At 53.9% G+C, this 27,461-nt stretch overlaps 1 protein-coding gene across 1 annotated transcript; it reads left to right on the top strand.

Moving 5' to 3' along the window:
* The first annotated feature begins 1,784 nt into the window (after window positions 1-1,784).
* NENF (neudesin neurotrophic factor) lies at window positions 1,785-12,384 on the top strand. Its single transcript, XM_041722571.1, has 4 exons — window positions 1,785-2,001; window positions 10,266-10,326; window positions 11,091-11,194; window positions 12,072-12,384. Exons 1-4 carry the CDS (start codon window positions 1,819-1,821, stop codon window positions 12,246-12,248), a joined length of 525 nt encoding a protein of 174 aa, XP_041578505.1. The 5' UTR covers window positions 1,785-1,818; the 3' UTR covers window positions 12,249-12,384.
* The last annotated feature ends 15,077 nt before the right edge of the window (window positions 12,385-27,461 follow it).

The raw sequence follows: 27,461 nt of genomic DNA, 5'->3' as shown, positions 1-27,461 counted from the left end.
TCCTTTCCACCTTCCTATCCACCTGCATGTCTTTGATGAGCTCATCCATTCTGTGGCTTTAAATACAACCTACATGCTAATGATCCCATGATTTATATCTCTAGCCTGGAACTCTTCCTTCAAATCCAGACTCATATAGCCAACTGTCAATATGAAACTTCTGTTTCAATATCTACGTGTTCTCATACTGAACAAGGCTGATCTTGAGCTTCTCCCCCCAAACCTCCTCTTCTCACCATCTCTCCTTATCTCAGTAACTCCACCCTTGTGGTTGCCAAGGCCAAAACCCTCTGGGTCATCCTTGACTCTGCTCTGTCTCTCTGACCCCATGTCTCCTCTCATTTGTCAGCAAATCCTGCCAGCCACAGCTTCAAAACACATCTGCTTGCTCACTACTTCCCTTGCCAGCACTCTGGTGCAAGCCACTATCACCCAGCATGGAGCCTGCTTCTCCCGCTGCCTGTGTCTCTGCCTCTCTCCCTCTGTGTGTGTGTGTCTCTCATAAATAAATAAATAAAATCTTTAAAAAAAAGTATTTGCTGAATAAATGAATGAAGGAATCTTTGCACAAATATTAGCTATTATCGCTTCAGTGCAGTTCTGCGCCATGCCCTACCCTTTGCAAAAATCCCATTGGTGACACAACTGGGAAAGAAAAGAAATCAGCCAGAAGTAAAAGGGAATTTTTAAAAAGACTTTTAAGTAAACTCTACACTCAGTGTGGGATGGAACTTACATACACCCCACCCCCCCTCAAGAGTCTCATGTTCCACGACTGAGCCAACCAGGTGCGCCCCAGAAGTAAGAGGGAATGAATTAAGCTGGGGTCTTGGGTGATGAAGTTTTGGAATATAATTAGTGAAGTACGGAGCCGATGACCAGGAAAGAAATTTTGAGATGTCTTTGGTGCAAAATGGTGGTTTTATTAAAGCACAGTTTAGGACCCGTGGGCAGGAAGAGCTGCTGCCCCGGGCCTGTGAGCCTGGCTGATTGTAGACCTGGGAGTTGGGAGGGGTCTGGGGATAGCTTACTCTCTAAGGAGTTTTGGAAGCAAGGTTTCCAGGACCTTGAGGGGCGTAGCTATTGTTGGGAAAAGGTCACTTATTACCGTCTAATAAAACCTGAATCATGAGACTCTTCAGATGTGTATTGGTGGGCCATTTGCTGGGGGGATGATTGCCAGCACGTATCCTGGGGATTTAGAGATAAAGGACATTTCTAAAGGAATTTTTACATGTTAAAGTAGACTTACAGGATCCTGGGGTCGGGCTAAGATTGCCTTCTGCCCTTAGCAAAGTATGAACATCAAGGCAGTTGAGTCTGTAGAGGAATGTCCCTCTCCCTGTTTCAAGGACTTGTCCATGTGTTTTGTCCTCAGCTAGTCCTCTGTTCCATCACTGGGTTTATACATAGATCTTCCCAGGTGGGGCTGTGTCGCCCGCGTGTCACCTGCTCAGGAGCTACTGTAACATATAGGTCGCTCTCTGGCACAGCTTCCAGCCCGTGACTGGGGAGTCAGAAACCCCGGGCAGGAGAAACCAGGCTCCCCGCCTCCAGCGGCGCGGTCCCGAGGTCCCGAGGTCCCGAGGTTCCGGGGCGGCGGGGCGGCGGGGCGGGTGGGCACCGGCCCCGCCTCCCTGCGCCCGCGGGCCCCGCCCCCATAAGACCACGCCCCCATAAGACCACGCCCCCGGCCCGCCCACGCCGAGGGCCCCGCTCCAGGTAGCCCCGCCCCCAGGCCACACGGGCCCCGCCCCCGGCAGCCCCGCCCCCGGCGGCCCCGCCCCCCCGGCCACCCGGCCCGGCTCCGCGCGCACCATGGCGGGCCCCGCGCCCCCGCGGCGGTGGCGGTGGCGGCGGCTGGCGGCGCTGGCCCTGCTCCTGGCGCTGGCCCCGGGGCTGCCCGCAGTTCGAGCCGGGCAGGCGCCGCGCCCCGCCGAGCAGGGGCCCCCGGTGCGGCTCTTCACGGAGGAGGAGCTGGCCCGCTACGGCGGGGAGGAGGTGAGGCGGCGGGAGGCCTCGCGGGAGGCGCGGGCCCGGAGCTGGGCGCCGGTCCTGCGGGCCTCCTCTCTCCCGGCCGAAGGCCGCCCAGGGCCTCCGGGAGCCCTGGCCCCGGCAGCGAGCCCGCACACCCCGCCCGCGCGGCCCCCTCCCTCCGGCGAACTGCCCCTCCCCCTCCCCCTCCCCCCCTGGCGTTGGGCGGGGGTCCGCCCGGGAACCTCGGACCCTCAGGGGTTTTAAATGGGGTGAGGGCGGGAGAGAGGGAAGTGGGAAGTGGGGCAGGCCCAGGGGCGATCCGGCTTCCTGCCGGGACTCCTCAAACCCACTTCTAGTGCCTGTGCTCTTGGCTGAGCTGGAGCTGGGGGTGGGGATGGAGGTGGGGGTGGGGGAGAGGAGGTTGGAGGCAGAGACAGCCATGCCCCTCCCCCCAGCACCCCCACATCGGTCAGTAGTCTGGGGGTGTCCAGGAAACTCCTCACCCCGCGTCCGTTTGGGCTGCTGGCGTCCGTGTGATGCCCAAGAAGAGCGGGAATGAGATGCTGCACGGGGGGGCAGGCCCATAGCGGGCTGATGTGGGAAGAGAGGGGAGCAGTTTGGTGGGGAAATCACACATGAGGAAACTGAGGCATGCCACCAATTAGTGGTAGAACGACGAAGAGGCCCAGTGTTGTCTTGTTAAAACCCTCCAGCCTGGGCTCCCTAACCGTAAGTTGGCTAGCCCTTGGAGAGACTGGGTTCGCAAGGGGGGAGGGGTTCCCAAGGGGGGGGTGCGGTCAGAAACTTGGCTCTTAGGCAGGGATGGCTGGTTTGAGTATCTTTGTAAAGAGATGTTGTTTAGAAGCCTGAGTGGAAGAGAACATGGAGGGAGGGAGACAGGGATGTGACTAGACGTTAAGGGACACATCTCTCAGGGCAGCAGGGAAGCAGATAATACAGGATCCAAGGAAAGGAGTTAACAGGCCTACTCTCCTTAGAAGGGCCTGCTGGCAAGAGCGGCTGTTGGCTGATGTCTGGAATTCCAGGGTGTTCCACACTTCCCTAATGGAGGAGGCTGGCTCAATCTGGGCTCTTTATACAGTGTATTTATGTTGAACACTGCTAAGCAGAGAGGGCCTACGTGGCCAGCTGCCAGTAAAAACCTTGGGCTCTGAGTCTCTAATGGGTTTCCCTGGGTGGAAACATCGCACACGTGTTGCTGTGTTGTGTTGCTGGTGGAAGAGTGTGCTGTGTGTGACCCCTCCTGGGAAAGACCGAGCATAAGGAAATCCGCCCATGGATTCCTTTAGACTCTGCTCGTGTCCTTTTATGATCTGGCTGTGTATCCTTCTCTAGGGGTGTAATAAATCTGAGCTGGAAGTACAACCGGATGCTGATTTCTGTGAGTCCTTCTAGTAAATCTTCAAACATGGGGGCAAACTTGGAGGACCCCCCCCACCCCCAAACACACACACAGAACCCAAGAGAAGAGAGAGTTCAGGGTCGAGGATACTTGCCGCAACAGCTCCAGGGACTGCAGGGTGAGGATGGAGAAAAGATTTTTGGCTTTTTTATGCTGACATTATTGATTGATACTTAACTAAGGGAAGGGGAAAGGGAAACTTGAGATGGAAACAAGTTAAGGAGAGAATTGTTTTGGGTGTCTATAGGCAGAGAGAGGAAGAGTCAGGTAGGAGAATTGAGTGCAGCTGAGTAGAGCGTGCTGTGCTCTGATCCACCCTAGATGGTTCTGGTTTATGCCTGTTGCCTGGGAAGAATTACTAATAGCACCCCCCTTCACTCTCAGAAGTGTGACTGTCTATATAATACATGATACGGTATCCTTGTTAGAGCCTTACACATTTGGATCATGCCGGGCTATGAGTCCCTGTTCGACCATGTGACTTTGGGCAAATTACTGAAGCTCTTGGCATCTCATTTTTCCCCACATCTATAAGATGCTTTTATTAGTCAGAAGTCCACCAGAAATAGAACCTATATTTGCTTTATTGCAAGGAATTGGCTTATCTAATCATGGGTGCTGGCCAGACAAGTCTGAAATCCTTTGAGCAGGCCAGAAACCCCTGGGCAGTAGCTGATGCCCCAGCCCACTGATGGGATTTCTTCATCTTCTACAGGGAAACCTCAATTCTGTTCTTAAGGCCTTTCAACTGATGCAGTTGGGCCACCCAAGATTATTCAAGATAATCTCCGTTGTGTAAAGTCAACTGATTGTAGACTACAGAGTATCTTCATAGCAACACCCAGATACTGTAGTTGCTCAGAGTTGGCACATCAAATTGACCATCATAATGGCTATCATAAGAGTTCCTACTCTATATAGGGGTTGATTGAGGATTAAATGAGATAGTGAGGGACTCCTGGGTGCCTCAGCGATTTAGTGCCTGCCTTTGGCTCAGGGCGTGATCCCGGAGTGCCCGGATCGAGTTCCACATCAGCCTTCCTGAATGGAGCCGGCTTCTCCTTCTGCCTGTGTCTTTGCCTCTCTCTCTGTGTCTCTTGCGAATAAATAAGTAAAATATTTTAAAAAAGAAAAAACGAGATGGTGATATGCAAACTGTAGGATAGGCCTGCAGTAATCTTAGCTGCTGTTTTTATTAGCTTATTATTAAAGTTATAAGGAAGAGGCAGTATAATAGGTCCATAATCATTTTATGCAGTTCAAAAATCAAATAAGCTCTGAAACGAGATGGATTTGTCTTTTTCTTTGAAGATTTTATTTTTAAGTAATCTCTGCACCCAACGTGGGGCTTGAACTTACAACCCCAAGATCGAGAGTCACAGGCTCTCCCAACTGAGGTAGCCAGGTGCCCCAGAAGAGTTGTTTTTGTTTTTAATAAGTCATTTAATAGCAAAACCCTATCTGATCTTAACTCCTTTGGTGATAGAACCTTGCCAGAACTGACTCGAGTCTACTTATCATCTTTACATATTATACTTAGAGTGAATATTCATGTTCATTCTTTACTGTGGCAATATTAATATAATTGATTTGGGGTCCTGCCTGGACCTCCATAGGGAAGATGAGGTGACTTTGAGGATTCTCTTTGGTTCAGAGGGGATGTCATCCTCCACATTCCTAGTGCAACATGATTTTTACCATCAGAAAAATGTATTTTTCTGCCTTAATTGCATTGGAAGCTATCAAGGGCAGAGAGGGTCACCCCGCTTGCCCCCACACCCACCTGACTTCTGGGCCTGGCACAGATGTATGTATTTAACTCATATAGCACTAACTCTGTCATGCACTATCCTAACCACCTTATTTTTTTTTAAAGATTTATTTATTTATTTATGATAGACATAGAGAGATAGAGGCAGAGACACAGGAGGAGGGTGAAGCAGGCTCCATGCCGGGACCCCGATGTGGGACTCGATCCCGGGACTCCAGGATTGCGCCTTGGGCCAAAGGCAGGCGCTAAACCGCTGAGCCACCCATAGATCCCCTCCTAACCACTTTAAAGCACCAATTCATTTAATGATGACCACAGGTCCATGGGGTAGGTGCTATTATCTCATTTTTCAGGGGAGAAGGAGGCAAGGGGAGGTTAAGTAACTTGCCCAAGGTTACACAGCAAGTGAGTTATAGAGGTGAACCAGGCGCTGCTCCCTCTGGCTTGTACAAGGGAAATGAACTACCAAGAGCCCCCCCCCCGCCATGGCTTCAGGCAATGACCTGCTCCAGGGGGATAGTGGTTCTAGAAGAAGGTATCATATCAGAGTGCAAGCGTGACCAGAAATGTAGTTTAGCCTCTGGAGTGTCTTCAGTGTGATGCTGGGCCCTGAGTTGCCAAGGCCCCCTTGGCTTCACGGTTATTCCTCATAGATAGACTTTGTCTGTGCTCAGCACCGGCTCTCCTTGGAAATCTGTGCTAAGGTGGGGAGGCGGACAGGGTGACATTTGTTTTCTGCTTTTCTAAAACTTAGTGATAGTGAAGAGCAAGACTGTACTTCCTCCAAAAGGATCGTTCTAGACAAACAAAGATAATACAGGCAGTGAAGGCTGTGGGATGGAGGCTGGTGAATAAAGAGGTGAAACCACCATCTCTAATAGTACAATCAAGTGATGGCTTGTAGACGTTTGGCCTGTGTTGTGTAATACATTCTCCATCCTCCCCCTCGTACACACACAGACACACATACACAACAAAAGTTCCAGAAGACAATGCCTATTCTTTCTATGTGTGATGCACTTCGACATTTTCTATTTTCTGTTCTATTTTAAACTTTTCTTTTTCTGCTTCATTACACAAAACTTGGTTAATAAATCACTAAATTAATCCCGTGATCCACTAATAGGTTACCGATGCCAACTGTAGTCAGAAACTAACCCGGCCTCAGATCCTCAGAGGGCCCCATTATTTCTGCAGAAGAAAATATCCGCAGCGGTTTCGCTCTTTACCAGCGAGGCCCTTTGGCTCTGTCCCCAGGCCCTGGTGCAGGGTCTGAGGCTCAGGGGCCCACCTTCCTGCCTGCACCCAGGCTCCTGACCTCTCCCTCCCAGCTGTGGGAGAGTCCCTCTTTCCTCTGCCCTGCTGCTTTCATATGCCCTTCCATGTAGTTCCCATGGCACGCTACTGGCCCTGCTTGACTCTAAGCAGGGAGGAAGGCCAGGTGGTGAGGCGAGCCCAAGACCCAGAGGAGAGAAAGGCCAGGTCTCATTCATGCAGGTGGTTCCCTGATTCCCCCTGGGTGCCTCTGACCCACCCCGTGTCTCACCTGGTGGTCCTGAATCTCGTGGATGAGTTTTCCAGGCCACCCTCACCCTCCTGGTCCCAGGCAAGTGTGTTGTCCTCGTGCTGTGTGCCCTCTGGTGGAGCAGGCCAGAGAGTGGAATGAGCTTGGGTTCCAAGGCTCCAGGTTCCAGAGACTGTTCTAATTCCCTCTGTGACTCTGGGCAGGTCTCCTAATTTCCTGGCCTGGAGAGCTGCAGCTGTAACATGAAGGTGTTGGATAGATTATCTTCAAGGCTCTTTCAGTTTTAAAATTCCTCTAGAAGCCTTATTTGTCCCTTGGGAATTGCATTTTTTTTTTCCTCTCTATCTTTCCTTTGGGAAGATCTCCAGTCTTCTTCCACTTGGTTATCTGATTCCTCTTTGATCTTATAACTTTCAAAATCTGGAGAAGGATCCAGGGAACTAACATTTATTTCCCCAAACTGCAACGTGCTTCATATCTCTTGCCTTGGTTAATCCTGACAATAGCCTGGTGGATACTTTCATTATCGTCCTTGTTACAGAGGAGAAAACTGAGGCACAGAGAGGGTAAGTCATTTGCCCAAGGCATCGCAGCTTATGAGTGGTGGCTCATACCCAGGCCTGTTTGACTTGAACACTTGTGCTTGGAGTCACCACTACTCCTTTGGGCTCTTGGAAAAAGGCAGACCCTCTGTGCAGACAAAAACCGAAGCATCCTTCCAGGTGGATGAGAAGGTAGGGGGCCAGGGTGTGAAGCTGGTGATGAGCATGTGTGCCTCTGTTGTGTCTGTGGACATTTCTGTTTCGGGGTCTGCATTTATGCTCCCAAGGCTTCTACTCACCCTCTACCTTCTCAGTTGCCACCCCCGGGGCCTGGAAACCATGCCTGCTGCTCTGCTGCCCGCAGACACCCAACTCCACAGGCCAGGAACTACCCCCACGCCCACCCCCAGCACACTTGAGGTTTTGATAAAGCCATTCCTCTCTGTGGAATGTCGGTAACAACATTCCTGTCTACCCCTTTGCAGGGACTTCCTCTTAGCACTTAGACCTTCAAAGTATGGTTTCATGGGGAGATAAGCAATGTAACTGTTGGAGAAATTGAGGGTGTGAGTGATAAGATGCACGAGTTTATATTTTATACGTATGTGAATGTCACGTTTATATGCCTCTGTGCACGCAAAAAAGGAATAACCTATCAAAGGAAAAGCAACAGAATGAGAAATATGACAAAATGCCATGGGTAAAATTATAATATATGTTTTAAATTGAAATGATATATAACCCCATTTGATAAGCAACTGAAATCAAGATATAGATAATCACAGTGAAAGAAAGGCCGTAAAGAAAAATGCAGGCTGCTGGCTGGTGATTTTAAAAGGCCATTTACAGTAACTCTTACTGGGGCGCCTCGCTGTCTCAGTATGTAGAGCACGAAACTCTTGAACTCGGGGTTGTGCGTTTGAGCCCCAAATTGAGTGTGGAGATTACTTAAAAATAAAATCATTAAAAAAAAACAACAACAATTAAAAGGAACACCTGGGTGGCTCAGTGGTTGAGCATCTGCCATTGGCTCAGGTCATGATCCTGGGGTCTTGGGATCGAGTTCCACATCGGGCTCCCCGCAGGGAGCCTGCTTCTCCTTCTGCCTGTGTCTCTACCTCTCTCTCTGTGTCTCATGAATAAATAAAATTGTTAAAAATAATAATAATTTAAAAATTAAAAAAAAAAAAACCTCTTAGTTGAAGTGGAGCAAGCGTCCGCCAAGTCAGCAGAAGTTCTGGGGACTACATGTCCGAGCTAATAGGGACTATAATAACCAGCCATTTACTGAGTTCCTGTGCTGGGCCTACCGTGTGTGCACGTACACTGTTCCCTTCAGTGTTCCTGCAAGGCCAGTGGGTGTTAACCGTATATAACGGTTAGAGAAACTGAGGCCTGCAAAGTTATGTGACAGTGAGATGTGTTTCCTTGGCCACGTTGCTTACCTCTCTGAGCCCCAGCTCCTCTTGGTTAAATGAGGTCATGAAAACACTTGGCTTTAAGCTCCACGGAGGGTGAGAGCCTAAAGGCCCCTCCCAGAGAAGACCAAGCCATGTGCTCTTAGAGATCCAGAGATTCTTGAACCCCCAGCTGCAATGCCCCCCTTTACCCCAGTCTATGAGCCAACTGGTTGGTGGCCCTGGACCTCCAGGGGGGCCAAGACAAAGGAAACCTGGGCTTGTCTGTCCAAGAACTGTGCCAGTCGCCCCAGCCCCCAGTCCACCTGGATAGAATCTAGAAAATTCTTGCTGTTTTTGTGTAATTCTCTTTGGTCAGGGATGGGGGGTGGGGGTAGGAATCTAAAGATAACATTTTATACCTACAGATATAGCAAAAAAATACAGTATAAGATTCACTTAGTCCTTTGGGGAAACAGCATTGCTTGTGTGTTTCTGGCACTGTAAATGGTTTTTTGAAGAAAAAACTGGTTAAATTTTTAACAAAAGTGATTACATCATTCATATACTTTGGTCCAGGAATTCCATATATCGCATGCTGCAAGGGAATAACTCACCAAATTATAAAGTAGCTTATAGAAAGATATTCATAATCCTTCCATATATTTATAGTTTTAAGGAATTGGAAAGAACACAAATACCCAAAATAGAAGAATAGCTAAACCAACAGGTACACAGTATGGCTAATATAAGAGACTGCTGTTTCAGTGACAACCATTTTGGTTATTTCAATACATGGGAATGTTTGTATGAAGCAATATTGCCTGTAAGAGGCAAGATATAAAATTGATCATTTAGGGGCACCTGGGAGCCTCGGCCAGTTAAGCATCTGCCTCGAGCTCAGGGATGGAGCCCAGAGTGGGGCTCCTGCTCAGCGGGGACCCTGCTTCTCCCTCGCCCTCTGCTCCTCCCCCTGCTTATGCACACACTCTTTCTGTCAACTAAATAAAATTTTTTTAAAGATTGTGTTTATTTATTCATGAGAGACACACAGAGAGGGGCAGAGACACAGGCAGAGGGAGAAGCAGGCTCCATGCAGGGAGCCCGAGGCGGGACTCGATCCCAAGACCCCAGGATCACGACCTGAGCTGAAGGCAGATGCTCAACCGCTGAGCCACCCAGCCATCCCATAAATAAATCTTACTAAAAAATAAAATAAAATTGATCGTTTATATTGATTGCTGCATGTAGGTGCATTGACAAGGATAAAAGGAAATTTAGGCTGATTTAGAGAATTAATCATTTTACATCCTTTGAATTTTTATCTGTGCAGAGTTACTTCAGTCCCTGGGTTGTCCCCCCCCCCCCCCCCCCCCGCCCCCAGAATGGTATTGCCATGCCCTTTGTCAGGATACTTTATTACCTTTCCAAAGTTTGTGGGTGGACATGACATTGGGCAGGTAGGGGCAAGCTCCTAAGAGTGACCAGCTTGCTGAGGACCCGCTCAGGCTGCTTTGTACCTTCAGCCACTGCCGTGTGCACAGCCTGTGGTGGGAAGAGATGCTACTAACTTGGGCTAGAGGAGCAAAGCTCTTGGGCTCCCCCTAACAGCTTCTCCCCTGCTTCCCAGGAGGACCAGCCCATCTACATGGCTGTGAAAGGAGTGGTGTTTGATGTCACCTCCGGAAAGGGTAAGTGGCTCGGCTTTACAAATCTTTACTTCTGGGGAGCTCTGCAGCCAGAGTGGGCACTGGATGCATGCAGAAAGGGAGGGAACGCTGGCTAGGTCCTTTACCCTCAGACTGAGTTAACAGTCTTTGTCAGTGTTGTACTACCACAGTTTTTCTAATAATGCCATGCCCCTGCTCAAGAACCTTCCATGGCTCCCCACTGCCTAATGGCATCAAATTCAAACTTGATAATTTATCACGGTTGAAGGAGTGAGAGGAAATGTGTTGCTTTGCAAGGCTCTGGGGTCATAGAACATGATGGAACATATTCATGCCATTCCATGGTTTCTCCAGTGGTGACAACAGATGATATTGTGGAGGTAGTTTTGTTGTGGTTCATTGTTTAGCTGATACCAAACAAAAGGTGTTGAACGGAAGTAGACTTGGCTTCCACCAACATTTAAGAAGACTGAACACTCTTCTTGTTTGCATTTTAAATATTTTTAAGAGATTATTTTCATTCTGTATATATATGTATTTTTAAATCACCTCTCAGTCCAGCATGGGTGACTTAACTCCATATTCTGAGTTAGTGGAATCCAGACGATGGCAAAGGGTGGCTTATTGGGCTTCACATCTTCACTGCTTCCCCTCTCCTTGGGCTTGGAGGCTTTTTCAGCATTGGATTGGATCTGAAAAGCCCCCGTCCCTCTGCCCTGTACAGACTCCTGCCTATTTCGCACGCACATCCAGGCTCATGTCTTCTTCCTTCTCCTCCGCTGCAGAGTTTTATGGACGAGGAGCCCCCTATAATGCCTTGACTGGGAAGGACTCCACCAGAGGGGTGGCCAAGATGTCCCTGGATCCTGCAGACCTCACCCATGACACTGTGAGCCACATTATGAGCTTCTGTTAAAATGTCCCACCCCTTTGGCCATGGCCTTTTTGACCCCTAGGCAATAGCAAAGCTTCCTAATTAGCATATTGACATTCCAGTCCTACTCAGGACCCTTCCATGACTCCCCAGTACCTACAGAGTCAAGTCTCCAAACTCTTGTGAACTGGTGATCACACTCAGTGATCTTCACAGTTTGGCTCCAGCCTGCCTTGGCAGCCCCATCCCACTTGCAGTCTGCACCCGGCACCCGCAGCCTCTTGTAGGTTTGCTGGTTGGGTCTTGGATAACCCACTCCCCAGGCCACTGAGCATGAGCAGGGTTGAGAAGCAGAGTATCCCCTCTGTTCATATTTCTTGTGAAGGAGAAAACAGCATTGGCAAAAGCCATTTCAGGGCCTCAGTAATTCTAGCAGAGGGGCCGGCACTCACGCTGACTGTGCTCAGATGAGTCAAACTCCTAAACCACAGCATTACAGAAACATTTAGGAGTCAAGGAGCGGGGAAGGTCACATGCATACTGCGACCATGCATACTGTACTGGGAGGGGGGCAGAGAGCCGTTAAAAGGAGGTGGGTGCAGACTGTGCAGAGTATACCCCACCCTGCCCCGGGCCTGGTGTTGGTTGGAGTCTTGAATTCCTCCATCAGTCAAACGGCAAGCCCTGATGAGGCCAGGCCTGCCCCTGGCTCCACCGCCCTACCCACAGACACTCTTGAAAAGTCAGTTGATTAGCTGAGATACTTTTTGGCTGGCATTAGGGGCATGCGGGGAGGTGGGTGGGGTGGTGAGGGTCCAGTGCGAGGCACGACTGGCTCATCCCACCCCCCGCCCCATGTTGCTTGGGCTTCCACAACCACCCCCCACCCAAGACGGGCCTGACAGCCGAGGAGCTGAAATCCCTGGACGACGTCTTCAACAAAGTGTACAAAGCCAAGTACCCCATCGTGGGCTACACAGCCCGGAGGATTCTCAACGAGGACGGCAGCCCCAACCTGGACTTCCAGCCTGAAGACCAGCCCCATTTTGACACAAAAGATGAGTTTTGATGTTCTTTCTGCAGAAGCCTGTTCCTGATATGTGGGGGTGCGGGCAGGGAGACCTCATGTGCCAAATATGCAAAACAGGCCACCTGAGCCAGCCTCTGGGCTCCCCGGACCTGAATAAAGCCGACGTTGAACCCGGGACACCGAATGCCTGTTCTTGCGCTTGGCTGAGGGTTCTGTCCCCGTGGCATCCTCCCCACACACTGGCCAGATGGGGAAGGATGGCCGAAGCAGGGAGCCCTCTGGTGTCACCACTGGCTATCTGGGCAGTGGAGTTACATGGGATTTACTTTTTCTTTAGATTTCTCTTTTTCTGTACTTGCCAAATTTACCGTGACCAGGTTTACTTTAGAGTGAGTGCAAAAATACACTGTGCATTTTGTTTTCTTTAAAGATTTTATTTATTTGTTCATGAGAGACACAGAGAGGTAGGGAGAGAGAGAGAGAGGGAAAGAGAGACAGAGAAGCAGGCTCCATGCAGGGAGCCTGATGTGGGACTCGATCCCAGGTCTCCAAATTCACACCCTGGGCAGAAGGCGGTGCTAAACTGCTGAGCAACCCAGGAGTCTCATTTTCACAAGAGAGCACGCCCTCTCCTTGAGGCCTCATCTGCTCCGTGGGGAGGGGCAGTCTTGTGCTTGGGCCACCCCATCTCGTCCTGTCCTGCCTTGCCCGCCCCCCGCCTGTGAGGGACCGTCCCCAAGCTGGCAGAAATGGGGAGGATGCGCAGATGTGGTAGGGAACAGTAAGGGGGGTGTTAAAAGGTCTGGCTTTATGCCACCTCCAGGAGAGCATGACCATTTGGATTGGCTTCAGCCCATCTGCAGCTGGAGCAGTGAGGAGGCCGCAGGCCGTGTGGCCAGAGTCTGGCCTGGAGGTCGTCCTGAGTGTGGGAATGCACGTACCACACACAGGACTAGGGTCAGACCTCCGCCTCCTAAGGATTTCATCCCTTTTGAGGGGGGATTTTTTTCCCTCTAGTGTCCAGAGACGTTAAACTCAGGGCACAGGATAGCCCTCCCTCCCCAGACAAACAATGATCTGGCCCAGCATGTCAAATGTGCTCAGCTTGAGAAAGCCTATGTTAAACTCATCCTGGGAATTTTATAGTAGAGATGAATTTCTTTGACATAAAATAAATAGCAACCACTCCCAAGAGAGAATTTTTACATTAAGCTGAAGAATCTCCTAAGGTGACTATTCAAAATGCTGATTCTGGGTCCCACCCTCAGGGCTCTTGATTCCATATTTCTAGAACATGGCCTGGGAATTGCATTTTTAATGACTGCCCTCCCCCTGCCCACTCCAGGAGTCCATATGGATGGGCTCAGATAGACTTTGAGAAACACTACCTTCCGCCTTCCGCCTTCCCCCTCACCTCAAGGAGAACCCAGCCAGAGCCTTTCTGAGAACCAGGTTTGGCCTATGCCTTACTCTTTTGTGTGTCCAGACTAGAGATTCTCCTGGTGAATTCCTGGGTCCCGCTCAGAAGCTGGGAGCTTGGTAGCCACCCGCCCAAGAGTAAGGGGCCTGGAACTTAGCAGATGGGATCCTTTGGCCTGGAATTCAGAAAGTCCTTCACATGGCCAAGGCGGTCTGTACTGGGACATGTGGCCTGAAAACAAATGACGCGTGAATGAAGACAAATGGTTACGAGTCCTTGGAAACACCTGAGAGAGGACTTCTTTTCCATATGTGCCACGCACTCCCCCCATCATCAGGCAGTGAGAGGGGTAGGATTCCATTCCTTAGAGCCTGGTCTGCAGGGTGGGAACTTCCAGGACCACTGTTTCCCCCACTCCCCTCTTTCTCTGCTCCTGCCCCCTCACAGCAAAGCAGTTTTCCCTCAGGGCCTCAGGCTCCCCACTCCTGGGGCATTTATGCCCAGTTCACTGCCCTACACCCCAGCAAGGGGCTTCTCTGAAGCAGAATGCCCCTCACTTAGAGATTCCAGGATAGAGCTCCCAGAAACCTGGGTGGCTGGAAGGGGCTCCACATAGGATGTGTGCATCTCAGGGAAGGAGAACAGGCCTACCTGGGGACTGGCATCATGGGATGTGCACAGGACCCAAAGGCAGATGGCCCATCGACCCCAACTCCCGCATTTACCTATCATCTTTTCTTTGCTTTCAAGTATTATATCCTTACAAGACTCTGGACACAAATCCTCTGGGGTCCTCCATAGCTTCTCACTCACCTGCTTGGCTCTAACTGCCTGCTTACAAGCCTGCCACCCCCCAAACAGGAGGACCTTGGGGCCCAGCACAGACCCTCACTGACAGTGGCTCACCTTCTTCTGCACGAAAGCCCTGCCTCCCAGGAAACTCAGTGTGGAGCAAACCCCAGGGGACCAAGCCATAGCACCTGCTGAAGCCAGGCCTCCCAGCGGAGGGGCTGCAGACATAATGGGGAGGCTTAGTGCCAGCTTGGGATGAAGAAGGGAGGAAAGAGCTCTGCGCCTTTACCCAGGAGAAGAGAGGGCTGAAGGAGAGGCATTGGAGAGTGGGAAGGGGGTGGGTTCTTAACCAGTCCCCATACAAGTTCAAGTTCAACCTCTCAGAGGGGCAGCTCCGGTAGGTGCCCCTCCCCGCCAGTCCCCACATCGGTGTGTTGTTGATGCTGACATAATTGGTTAATTCCTCTCCTAAATCTAAGTTCCTTCCACAGGTGCAGCCCATCCACAGCCTCTCTCAGGGGAAAGGGAGCAGTTCCTGTGTCACGTTTCCCTGCACCCCAGAGTGTTGCCCAGTTCCCTCCCTCTCTGTGCTCCAGGGTCTGCAGCTGCAGGATCTTCCTCCCAAGCTGCTGGCACAAGCCAGCTCCCTTGCATAACAGGGAAGAAGCGGCTTAAAGGCAGGAAACAGAGCCCTGTTCTCCATTTGGAAAATAAGACCGCCAAGTATTGAATGTTCCAGAGGGGTGAGCGCTGGAGCTCACCAGCAACCCAGCTCCTGGAGGCAAGGTCATGCAGAGGGCATCTGGCCCATGGTCCAGCCTCACCCTTGGTTGGACAGGACGGCCTCCAGACTCAGACCCCTCAGGCCTTTATGCATCTGCTCCTGTGGGTGGGGGTGCTCCTCACCACATCATTAGCTTCTAGGAGAAAAGCTAAGGGTCTGAATAAGCAACCTCACCCTCTGCATTGGCTGCCTTCAAAAGGCTACTTCTCAGAGCCCCTGTCTCCAAAGAGCATGGCCTGCTGGGGGGACTGTCGGTTCTTGCGGTTGCTTCTACAAGGGCCTAAAGCTGGAAATCCATGCCTGGAGCCCAGTCTCCACCAGGCAGTGAGTGCCCAGACCCCGGGCCTCCCCCAAGGATCCCTGTAATTTCTAGAGACCACCTACAGGGCCCAGCTCTGAAAGGTCTCTGCTTTGAGGGCACAAAGGCTTGCTTTAAGCAGGCCTGCAACCGCACAGGCTTTTCCAAAGAGGCCAGGCAGGCTGCCTCCCGGGCTGTGGGGAAGTTGGCTGGGCCGAGGCATCCACCCAGGACATCACACGTAAGCGCCGCCTCCAGACTTATTTAATACCATGGACATGCCACTCACCTTTTGTGCTCTAATTCGCTGCCTGTCAGCCCGGCCCACGTGGTGTAATCTCTCAGCGCCAAGTTCAGCATTTTCTTCCCTGGGCTCCTGTGCCAAGCGAGCCCTCTGAGCCACCCTAGGGCATTCCAACCGGCAAGGGCAAGGAGCAGTGAACATCCCCCAGGAACAACCCTCGGCCAAGAGGGGCTGGAGTCCGCAGACCACTGCCACACCCCAGGCTCATTCTGCAGGCTCCCGAGGAAGCACCTCCTGCACACAGTGGTAATCAGCTCAGTAACCCTCCCTTGAACTGGCTGAGCTTCCTTCCCCGTGTCATTCTCCCCAGTGTCCTGAGCCGGAGCCCATGGATCATGTCCCACATGTGTGTCCCTGCATACAAGCCCCTACCCAGTGGGGGTAGAACCCAGGGCAAGACACAAGCTTACTTCCTCAGACACCAACACAATCGCCTTACGCCAAACTCAGGTTTACCAGTAACATCTTCCACGTGTAAGCACTGTACAGTTTACAAAGTCTCATTCCCGTGACTATAGCTGTATAAGTGATTCCCCCCGGGACTTACTGTTATGAAACGGCTGTTCCTGGTGCTCTGAGATTCTGTGGGTCAGTGACTCTGGGAGGTCCCAGTGGGTGGGAATGCTTGTCCACCCTGCTGCTGGGGCCTCTGCTGGAATGACGAAGGCTGGCTCGCTTACGTGTCCAGCGGGTGGAGCCGGTTATTGGCAGGGAGTTCCACTCACTCCTCTCCACGCGTGACTTCTCATGGCTGGGTGGCTGGGCTGTGCCTCCTTTTATGACCCCACCTCTAGCGTCAGGCAGTGTCACTTCCCACTCACCATGGCAGCCACAAAGTCCCGCCCAGGTCAAGGGACACCAGGCCGATTTGGGGAAATACAATCTACTACGGGTCCCTTGCACATGATCTCATTAGGTTCTTACAGAAGAACCTGCATCTTTCCAGGTTTCCAGTGTTTAGCTTGATGCCTGACACATAGCAGGTGGGCAGTACATTGCATTTCTCTTGCGGAGAGGGACAGGTTTTAGAGTCAGACTGACGTGGGTATGAGTCTCGGTATCAATGCTTACTGCCTCCATAATCCCGGACAAGTTATTTAGCTTTTCAGAACCTCAGTTTCCTAATGTTTAAAATGAAAGCCCAAATTCCCATTTCACAAGACTGGTGCTAGCACTGGATGTGTCGTGCTGTAATGGGCCGAGCAGACTGTAATACCCGGTGGGTGCCCATTTTCTCGGTTTCTTCCCCTTCCATTCCATTCCACCGCCACCTCAGGACTCAACGCTTCTTGGACTTCCCAGCAGGTTTCACAGACCAACAGCAGAAGAAATCTTCAGTTATGCGTCCAGGGTCTTGGGAGCAGGCTGGGTGGAAGAAGTCAGGGTGACAGGTTTCAGCATGCTCGCTTCCCCTCCCCGGCCACTTGCTGCTCAGCCCAGAACTTTGAGCAGTAACCCAGCTCCCCTTATGGCATCTCCCTCCCACACGTCAGGCTCTTTGGTTTCTCAGATGGCCTGGAGATTCTCCCAGAGTCCCAAGGGCAGTGGGGAAACCTGCCCACCTCCCCCAGGAGCAATGCCTGGACTGCAGTCTCCCTGCCAGAGGCCTAGTATCAGGTGTACTGGGGTGTACCCACTGTGGTGCACCACCTCCTACCTCAGCTGATGGTCTGGGTGCCTGCTTGCCATTCACTTCCCCTGGGGTTGGGCCATACCTCGCATTCTAGAAGTCAGGTGACTTCAGTTCCAGAAGATGCCGTACTTACAATGTCCCCTGGGCCCTTGCACATGCTGTTCCTTCTGCCTCGAATGCTCTTCCAGCTAACTGCCTACCCCATGACTTTCCTCTTGCCCGCATCCCCTACAAAACCTTATCTTGGCTTAGGTATCACCTCATCAAGGAAGCCTTCCCCGACCCCTCCCTGCCAAGATGGCAGCCCGCACCCCTGGCAGCACTGGTCCTGCTGCCCCAGAACTGTGTGTTACTGTGTGTCCGTCCCTTCACCGCCTGGCACAATGAATGCCCAGCAGCTCCTGTGCTTGATGAGTGAATGAGAGAATGGGTCCGTTCTCCCACAGGTGGGGTACCCCTCTCCTTGGCGGCCCCCCTCCTTCGCCACTCGGGGACACAGGTCTGCACTCTGGGCCCCATCCTGGGGTACCACAACAACTTCCCACCCCTCACCAAGGTCCCCAGTAGAGCCCGCTGGGCATCACCTCCAGGATCACTCCTGGACCAACCATGCCTGAGCCTTTCCAAAGCCTCCTCATGTGGGCAATGAACAAAAATAGTAAGTGGTTCCCCTGGCAACCACCACAGCAGATGGTAACCAGCACGGACAGCCTTGGAGAGCCTTGAGGCCGGGGGGGGGGGGGGGGGAAGCCCACTCCGACTGGTCGCTCTCCGGACTGGGCCGGGCAGGGGGCCATCTGAGCGGCCTCTCCTCCTCTCTCGGCTTCCTGGGGACCACCTGCTCCAAGGCCCAAAGGGAAAAAAATGAGTTGGAGGAGCTGCCCATCTGCCCTACCATGCATCACTGTCATTCCCCGTGTTGTTGCCTCTGTCCCCTCCCTGTGGGGTCAGTGAGGTCCTCCGCTGGCCGCCCTGCCCTGTCCAGATGAGGCTCCCACCACGAGGCTCCTACCAGGTGTGTCCATGGTGCCAAGCTTGTCCCCGGCCTCACCTGGAGTGTCTGGGTCTCTGCCCAAGCCTTCGGCCCCCGGGTCCCGGGTCCTCCCCCAACCCTCCAGCTGGGCTCACAGCTTGGGTCTTGGCAGCCCTCCCCGCTGCTCCGCCCCAGCCCTGCCTGAGCTTTGCTCTTGTCACCACCTAGCTCCCCTCTAGGATGAGTACAGGCCCTGGGGCTCCACGGACTGAGGTTCTGGAGGCACCTGGGGTGTGGGAGTCGGGGGGGGGGCGTGGGGCAGGAGCTGCCGAGGGTGCCAGGGAAGGCAACAGAAAAGCACTGCCAAAGGGTGAGGCCAGCGTGAGCTGCAGTCTGCAGGAGGCTGGGCTCTAGGGGAGGCCCCCCTGAGGGGGGATCCCAGCTCTGAGAGTAAAAGGGGGAAGGCAGGACCCGGAGTGAGCCGCTGGGGTGCTGAGGTGTCTGGATGGGGAGCCCAAGGTTTCCAGGGTGGTTGGTGGCCGTGGCCCTGGGCAAGGGGGTATGGGGGCCGGCCTGGCCATCATGCTGCAGCTGTGTCTTCCCTGCGGGTGACTGAGCCAGCCTTTGGCCGCCCTCTCATTCCCCCTCCTCCCGGGACATTGACTTTGCGGTGTCCTGCCAGCTGTGGTCACCTCGACTCGGGCAAGCCCACGCGTCTACCCGCCCCTCCCGCTGCCACTGCCTCCTGCCTCCTCTGCCCACTCACTGGCTGCAGGCCCCTTGCTAGCGTCCCCTGCTCTGTTGGTGACGTAGCAGATGTGGCATGTCGTGAGCTAGTAGGCACGAGCCCCGAGCCAGCACCACTCACTTGCTACTTCATTTGACCTTCTGGAAGGAGGTGTTAACGTTCTACGTGTGACAAACTGGGTCTCGGGAGGAGCACGCATGGGCCAGAGAAACCAGCCCTCTGATAGCAGCCGGGGCCTGGAGCTGGGACCGCAGCACCAGTCTTCCTTCCATCCTGGGTTCCTCCCACTCCGACTCGTTCCACCTGAACATCGAGCCCGCGAGGCGAGGCCCGGCCCAGGGCAGGTGGAAGTGGGAGGCGGCGGGCTGGCCTGGTGGCAGAGACTCGGAAATCCTTGAGGTTCTCTCGAAAGAGACTCCTTTGGGCCAAGGATGTGTGGTAACAGGATCAGGATGCTGAGCCCCATGGCATCACCCCAGAGGGAGGCTGGGTGACCCAGGAGGAGCCCACAGCCTGACAGTGGCAGCCGCGAGCACCCCGGAGAGCAGGAGAGGCGAACAAGCCACGCGGGCAGCAGCGCCCACGCGGAGGGAGCCGAGCCATGGCTGGGGGCCGCTTGGGCTCGAGCCCCGTATTCCTGGGGCTCCTGCCCTACGCCCTGACCTCAGGGTTTGCCGTCAGCATTGGGCGGCTCTCACTAGCTGGGTCCCAGAAAGACACCTGTCCCTTTCCCGCCTGCCTGAGCCCTCTCGGCCCCTCTTCCCGTTTAGCCATGACCTTCCCCTTAGCTGTCAGCAGGAACCCTCAGACTGGCTCCCGGCCCCGTGAAGCTCGGGCAGTCTCCTTTCCACAGTGTGTGACTGTCCCCAGATCTCACACAGCCGTTCACCCGGCCGCCGTAGGTGTACTTCGTGCCCACTGTGTGCGGTCTTGGGGCTGGGGTCGGGGAAGAAGCCAGGAAGGTAAATGTGAGGACTGGCCGGGCTCTCAAGGGTCTCCGAGGAGAACAGTGGCTTGAGCGGCAAAGCGGTTTCCCTACCCCAGGAGCTGGTGATCTGCGGGGACCCTAGCCACAGGGTCCCGAGTGTGACAAAGCTGGGACGGGGGTGGTGGGGGGTGGTGGGGGGCAGTCCGGGCGGCCCAGCGGTTTAGCGCCGCCTTCAGCCCAGGGCCTGATCCTGGAGACCCGGGATCGAGTCCCACGTCGGGCTCCCTGCACGGAGCCTGCTTCTCCCTCTGCCTGTGTCTCTGCCTCTCTCTCTCTCTCTCTGTGTGTCTCTCATGAATAAATAAATAAAATCTTTAAAAAAAAAAAAAAAAGCTGGAGCAGGAGGTTGCTGAGGGATGCTGGGATTTTCATGGAAACTTCTGGCCCGCCCGTGGCCACTTGCACGGGGCGACAGTGCCTCCTGGTGGGTGATTCGCAGCGCTCCCCAGCAGCTGTTTCCCTAAAGCCCAGAGGATTAAGCTCTCCTCAAGAACTTCTATTTTGGGTTCCCAATATTTCCACAGCGACAGGCTAAGGGGAGCAGCCAGAGGGCTTCTCAAGGCCCCGGGGCAGAGCCCTCCAGCCCTCTGGCCGCGGGGCTCGGCCGCTCTTGGTCTCAGGTGCGAGGCTCCCCTCCACGGGGCTCCTGGGTCCGGGCCCAGGACCGGGCCGTCTGTCCTCCCAGCCGAGTCTGGCCTCAGGGGGAATGCCGTGTGCGCACCGGAGTGACGTATTGCAAAGGACCCCGGGTCCGGGTCGGGAGGCCTGGAGGCTCACCCCACAGCAGCCGCTACCTCGCTACCTCGCCGTGAGACGATAAGCACAGGAAGAGCTGCTCTTATTCAGTATTTACCGGGTCAGCCATTGCAACAGGAGCCTTAGGTATGTCACATTGATCCTCACAGCAAACCTCTGAGGTTGGGGTCATCGTTCCCATTTTATAAGTGAAGAAATCGAGGCACAGAGAGGGTAAGTAACCTTCCCAAGCACACAGTGCCCGGCAGTCAGGGCTCAGGCTCACGCTTCTGGAGACCCACCTTGCTACACTGAATTACGGGCCTGAAAGAGTCAGGAACTGGTGGCAGGATCCACAGAGTCGTGTTTTTAGATGTTCCCCAGGTGATCATGATGGGGAGCTATCCTCGAATCCACGGAGTCCCTCCAGCTCCAGCATTCAATGAGGCCATCTGGGGTTCCAGAGGCGAAGTCCTGATGAGGGAGGGTGAGGCCCTAATCCTCCTGGGTGTACAGCAGGGCAGAGGCACAACAGAAACCACACGGAAGGCCCAGCAATTCTCCTGCCTGCCATCCTGTCAACGGAGGGTGATTGCCTTCTACAGCATTCTTCTTGGAGAGTTTTGTCACAAATATTGCCAATTCATCGCCAATTCACCCACTGGTTTACCACAATTCATCTAGAACCATTTTTTTTTTAAAGAGAGAGAGAGCGAGAGCATGCAAATGGTAGGGAGAATGGCAGAGGGAGAGAGAATCCTAAGCAGATCCCAGGCTGACTGTGGAGCCCGAGGTGGGACTCGATCTCATGACCATGAGATCATGACCCAAGCCAAAATCAGATGCTTAACCGACTGAGCCACGCAGGCACGCCATCTGGAACCATTTTATATTTTTGAGGTGATGCATTTCACCTACGCTTATTGAGACCTACTGTGTGCCAGGCACTGGGCGAGGTCCCAGGCCTGTGGTGGTGAAGGAAGCCGCATGGCCCTGCCCTTGCGAGTCTGCTGTCTAGAGGAGGCAGGCAATAAACACACGATAATGAAAAATAGAACTGCGCTTCATGACACGTGCTCTGATGAGAATGACAACGCACGGTGATGGAGAACAACAGGGTGGCAGGGGGCCCTAATTAGAGCGGGCTGCGAAGATCTAAGGAGGTGATGCTGCATTTTTAGCTTGTACCTTCCATCGGTGAAGGATTTCCTCTGTGTTTACTAGGTGCTGAGCAAGGTAGCCCAGAGGGTACTTTTCTCTGAGCTCCTGGGATCCTCGTGCAGGACAGTGGGGCAGGCATTATAACATTTCTCTGCTGGATCCCTCCAGAGATGAAGGGTTTGGAGCTTCCTTTGGACAGATCTCCACGCAGGGCCTGTTTGGGGCGAGAGGGTATGGGGCCCAGGGGCTGGCAGTTCAGAACAGAGAAGTCCCCGGCAGCCAGAGCCTTGAGGTTTGCTGACAGCTCTGACACCCACGGGGCAGGACTCACAGTCTGTTGGCAGGGAGGGAGCTTATGGTCTGCGTGTGCGTGCACACACACACACACACACACACACACACAGGTGCATGGGAGCTGACCCCATCTCCAGCTCACCGGTGTGCCCATCTTTCTTCTCACCTCCCTTCTGTGCGGCTTCAAACCACTTGTGGTTTTGCCAGCTGCTGCCTGTTGGTGGGTGCCAGTAGGAGGCGCTAGAGGGCGCTGGAAAGCTGGAGGGGACACCTGCCGCCCCCTCCTTACCTCCCACTCTAACACCTGGGAAGCTTTGTCACCCCCTCACCCACCCCAGAGATGTCAACACCTGCAGGCACGTGCCCCCACCTTTGAGGCCTGGGTGCGCCCCTGTTTCTAAGTTTTCAAAATTCCAAATGCTTCTTGTTATTGCCTCGCCCGGGGTGGGGGGCAGGGGCAGGGTGGTGCTTCCATGCCACCTGTGTGACACATTTGTAGCATTCTCTGACATCAGTGTCAGGGGGCCCAAACCATCTTCTGGCCTCTGGGAGCCTTTCGTGCCAGAGTGGACTCAGGGAAGAAGAGCAAAACCCTGCAGGTGATTAGTCATTGACATCCCCTGAGAAAGAAGGGCCACGTTGTCCCGAGAGAGGTCAGAGTCTGTTCTCAGCCCCAGTGCAGGCCTCTGCATCTCCGGGAGAGGGGACAGTGAGGAAAAAGGGGAAAAGTGCCGTCTCAGGTCCAGGTGTCTCTGGCACACCTCACCCCTCCCCTGTCTCCTTGCTGCACTGCACCTTCCTACCCCCCCACGCCCACCCCCGGCCTGTCCTGTCCACAGAGCACTCCCAGGAGACCAGGCCGCAGGCTTCTCTATGGCTCCCAGTGTCCTGTGAAGTTTGGGGAAGGGGTGGTTGTTCTGGATGTCCCTCTGTTAGTGTGATGTGGTCGTGTCTCAAGCCCAGGCCAGAGCAGAGGGCTCCAGAAGATCTGCCGTAGAGCTGAGGCACGCGGTCACCCGCCCCTGCAGCAGCCCCATGGGGTTGGCCAGCCAGCAACCGTGCCCTGAAGAGGTGGACTATTCGGTTCCCGTGTTGGAAAGTTCCAACGGATCATAGAAGCTGAGCTAGCTGAGGGCACTGAGGGGGGAGTTCTTGAGCTAGGTGGCCGATGCCAGCAGGACTCCGAGCAGGGGTAGAGGGAAGCTGGGCAGAGCTGGGAGACGGAGGACAGACTGACTCTGGGGCCTTTCCGGGAGGGACAGAGGCTGCTGCCTCAGCTCGTCAAGAGTTTCTGTTTCCCATTCGTGTCTTTCTTGCCAATAAAAGCTCTTCCTGCAGTAACTTGACTTGCCACCAGAAAAGCCCAGGAGGTGGAATCTAAGGGGAAGGGGAAGGAAGGAAGAGGAACCCAGCATTTAGACACCGAGGACCTGCCACGTAGCAGCACCGTCCCGGGAGCAGCTCCCATTGATGGAGGTGACTGGGGAGATTCAGTTTCTCAACCCAAAGCAGCAAAAAAAACCACTGTGAAAAATATACCCCTGTTGACAGAAAGAGCAGGCAGGTGGTGTGGGTAAACACCGGCTGGCCTGGGTATCGAGCTTCTGGGAGAGGAGGGACATTCCGGGCACACGTCCTCCACCAGGCCTGGCCTCACTGCAGAGATGCACCCGAAGGACCCACGCAGCTCCGGCTCATGAGGGCCGCCACCCTGCCAGGGGGTGTTTCTGAAAGGACCGATATAAAAAGCCCTTGCGTTGTCTGGCTCTTTTGGCACCTCTTCAAAATCTTTCATAGCTACCAGCCCAGCTGATTGTCAAGCATCTGGGACCCCCGTCTCCCTAGCTGTGTAATCTGGAGGGAAAATAAAAAGGTCACATGAGGGGATCCCTGGGTGGCTCAGCGGTTTGGTGCCTGCCTTTGGCCCGGGGCGTGATCCTGGAGACCCGGGATCGAGTCCCACGTCGGGCTCCTGGCATGGAGCCTGCTTCTCCTCTGCCTGTGTCTCTGCCTCTCTCTCTCTCTCTCTCTCTCTCTCTCTCTCTCTCTCTCTGTCTATCATGAATAAATAAATAAAATCTAAAAAAAAAATTATTGAAAAAAAGGTCATGTGAACAGGAGTTAACAGTCTTTCTTGGGCTTTTGTGCCTCCCTCAGCTCCCTCAGAAGGTGCTGCATCAAGTGGTTGTGGGAGAAGGATGGGGTGGGTGGGATACTGCCCATGTGGGTACCAGCTCCTACAGGGTGAGCCAGGTGGCCATGGTACACGGCACCCTTCCTTGAGGGGAGACACTCTGCCTCTGCCCGGGGCCATATGTCGGTTCCAATGCTGGTGGCTTTGGGCTCCCTGGGTCTCACCAAGGTTCTTAGGCAAGCGGCCTTCATGGTAGTCCCCTCAGGTGCAAGTCCTTAGGGCCAGGCTAGAAGCCAACGTAAGTGGCCAACACCGACTGGTTCTCCAAGTTGTCCTTCCTCCTTTTCCTCCCTGGGAATGTGCTAGTCTTGGCCAAGACCATCTGCTTTTTCCCTTGGGATGAATTCTTTCTCAAAAGACACCAGTGGAGTCCTGGTATCCGAGCTCACAAGACACATCTGACCCTCAGAGCAAATCCAGCCAGGTGTCAGTTCTATTATCTTCGTGTTATGGGTGGGGAAACCGAGTCCCTGAGTATCACATGACTTACCTGAGGTCAAAGAGTCTTCAGAGCCCTAACACCTGGTCAGTCCTATGTTCTGCTCCCCACATGGTGCTACGCATGCATCACCTCCCAGTTGGATGGAAGGTTGTTTCGAGATGGCCACCCTGACTGTCCAAACCCAGCAGGTTTCACACGGTGCCTCGAGGCGTCGAAACAGTGGCTCCCACCCAGACCCTGCATCTCTTCTTCTTTTTTTTAAATTTTATTCATTTATTCATGAGACACACACACACACAGAGAGAGAGAGAGAGAGAGAGAGAGAGACATAGAGGGAGAAGCAGGCTCCCTGCAGGAGCCCAATGTGGGACTCGATCCTGGGTCTCCAGGATCATGGCCTGGGCCGACGGTAGGCACTAAACCGCTGAGCCCCCCGGGCGTCCCATATAGTCTCTTCATAGTGAGTGAGCACCTTCTGAACCTTTGCCCCTGGGGATACACAGCGTTGGGTTCCTGCAGCCTCTGGACACGCACTTTTCAATCAATAACCTTGTTTTATGTGCGTTTTGGTCGAGAGACTCTGTCACACGTATTGCGATTCCTTAATGCTGCACCCACGGCCCAGGACCCTGTAATTCGTGCCTGCCCGAAGCTGCCGAACACTCCCCCTTTTCTCCGCAGCGCCTACCACAGCCGTCTTGTGCTTGGCAGCACCACACAGCCCTGCAGCACCGCCCTGGTGTAATCACCAACGGAATCACAAAAATAGAAAAAACCCAAACAGAAAACCACGTCCCTGCTGAGACTGTGAAAAGGACCCTTATTCCCAGCCTGGGCGCGTCATCTAGTGCCCTCGGCTGGGAGTGTCCAGAAGGGCAACTCAGATTTTCGCCATTCTGCGTGTTGGCCACGCATGACCACAAAAGAGCCCCGAGGATTGATTTGGGGGGTGACGAGTTTTAGCGAGCAGGTAAATCTGCAGAGGGAATCCATGAATAGTGAGGATCCGCTGTCTTTATAGCTCCGTTTGCCCAGAGAAGTGCTGCATCTGAAGGCAACTGGCAGGGGAGGTGGGAAGGGGGTGCTAGAAGGTGCAGAGGACAGCAGGTGAGGGGGTGCTCCGGAGGGTTGGGAGAACAGCCTGGGCTGTGTCCACAGAGGGCCTCGAAGCCAGCCGAGCAGCCCCCGTGGGATCTGCGCTATAATGCTGCCCTCCCCTCACACCCAAAGCACCACAGATCCTGGACTTCCACGTCTCTGCAAGCTGCTGGCTCAGGATTCAGAATTTGGTTTCCCTGCAGAAATCATGTTCGGTAGGTTGGTCCTCAGCCTAGGTCACAGAGGCCCATCCTGCCTAGTTAGGGAAAATGGTGGCATCGCAGGGCACTGACCCAGCCCTCACCACAGACCCCCACTCACACCGCAGCCAGGTTCCGCACGGGGCCTGGGGCCTTGGCCTGGGGCCCTGAAATGCAGTGGATGGGGCGGGGGTGGGGGGTCCTCCAGCAAGGTCTCAGGTGTGCTGGGCAGGCAGTGGGAGAGGTCTGTCTTTTGTGAGGTGGGGTGACAGCCAGGGTTAGGCTTTCTAGTAGGGAAGGAGCCCAGGCATCTGGGGATGGAGATGGGAAGGGGGAGTAGAGAGGAGGTCCGTGAGGACAGGCCAGGGAAGGGACATTCTGGAGCCCCAAGCCTCCCTCCACTTGCTGCCCAGTGTGTCATGGACAACCTCTAAGGTCACGGGCATGGGCCTGAGGGCCTCCAGCAGCTCTGAGGACATTTCCAAGAGGGGGGTGTACAGCTGGGCCCATGTTAGAGCTGAAGCCGAGGCCAAACCTTGTGCTGCTCTCACCTCCAGAACAGGATCTCAGGGGAGTTGGGACACCCCCCTCCCACCTAGAGCTGACACATCACTGAACACCCCCCCTCCCCCTCAGACACTCTTGTTTGCCCTGCCCCCCGCTTGCTGCCCAGGACCAGCTGAAGCAGGGACGGGGATGGGGCAGAAGGAGCAGCAGGCCCAGCCTACGGAGTGGGCCCCAGAAGATACAAGCTACCGGCAGACCTAGAACCTTGCTCTGTGTGACAATGCGGCTTGTCTTCTACACGTATCTCTTCCGTAAGGTACACCACAGCCTTCTCACGCTTAGGGACAGCCCTGGTCTGATGTGCCCCTTGCTTGCCACAAGACAGGAAAGGGTGGAGGCCTGACCCAGCCTGTTCCAGAAGCAGGTTAAACAGAGTTCACAGTCAAACCTTGTTTAGGAAGCTCTGAGCCTAGAGCTCAGAGGAGGACTTGGGTCCAGTCAAGGACTGCTGAGGAGTGGCCTCAAGTGACTAATGGCTGATGCCTGCTTCTAGGGGGATGAGGGCTTTCCTGCATCGAAGAAGAAGGAAGTGTGAGGGTAAGAAGGCTCCTGAACTGAGCTGGGGAGGGGGATTCTGAGACTGAGCTTTGCACGCCAGCCTTACAATCAGTGCCTGCCCTA

This window comes from Vulpes lagopus, chromosome 1, assembly GCF_018345385.1.
Source record: "Vulpes lagopus strain Blue_001 chromosome 1, ASM1834538v1, whole genome shotgun sequence".
Lineage (NCBI taxonomy): Eukaryota > Metazoa > Chordata > Mammalia > Carnivora > Canidae > Vulpes > Vulpes lagopus.
The sequence above is the reverse complement of the archived record's forward strand: the minus strand, read 5'-3'. Positions and strand labels throughout refer to the sequence as shown.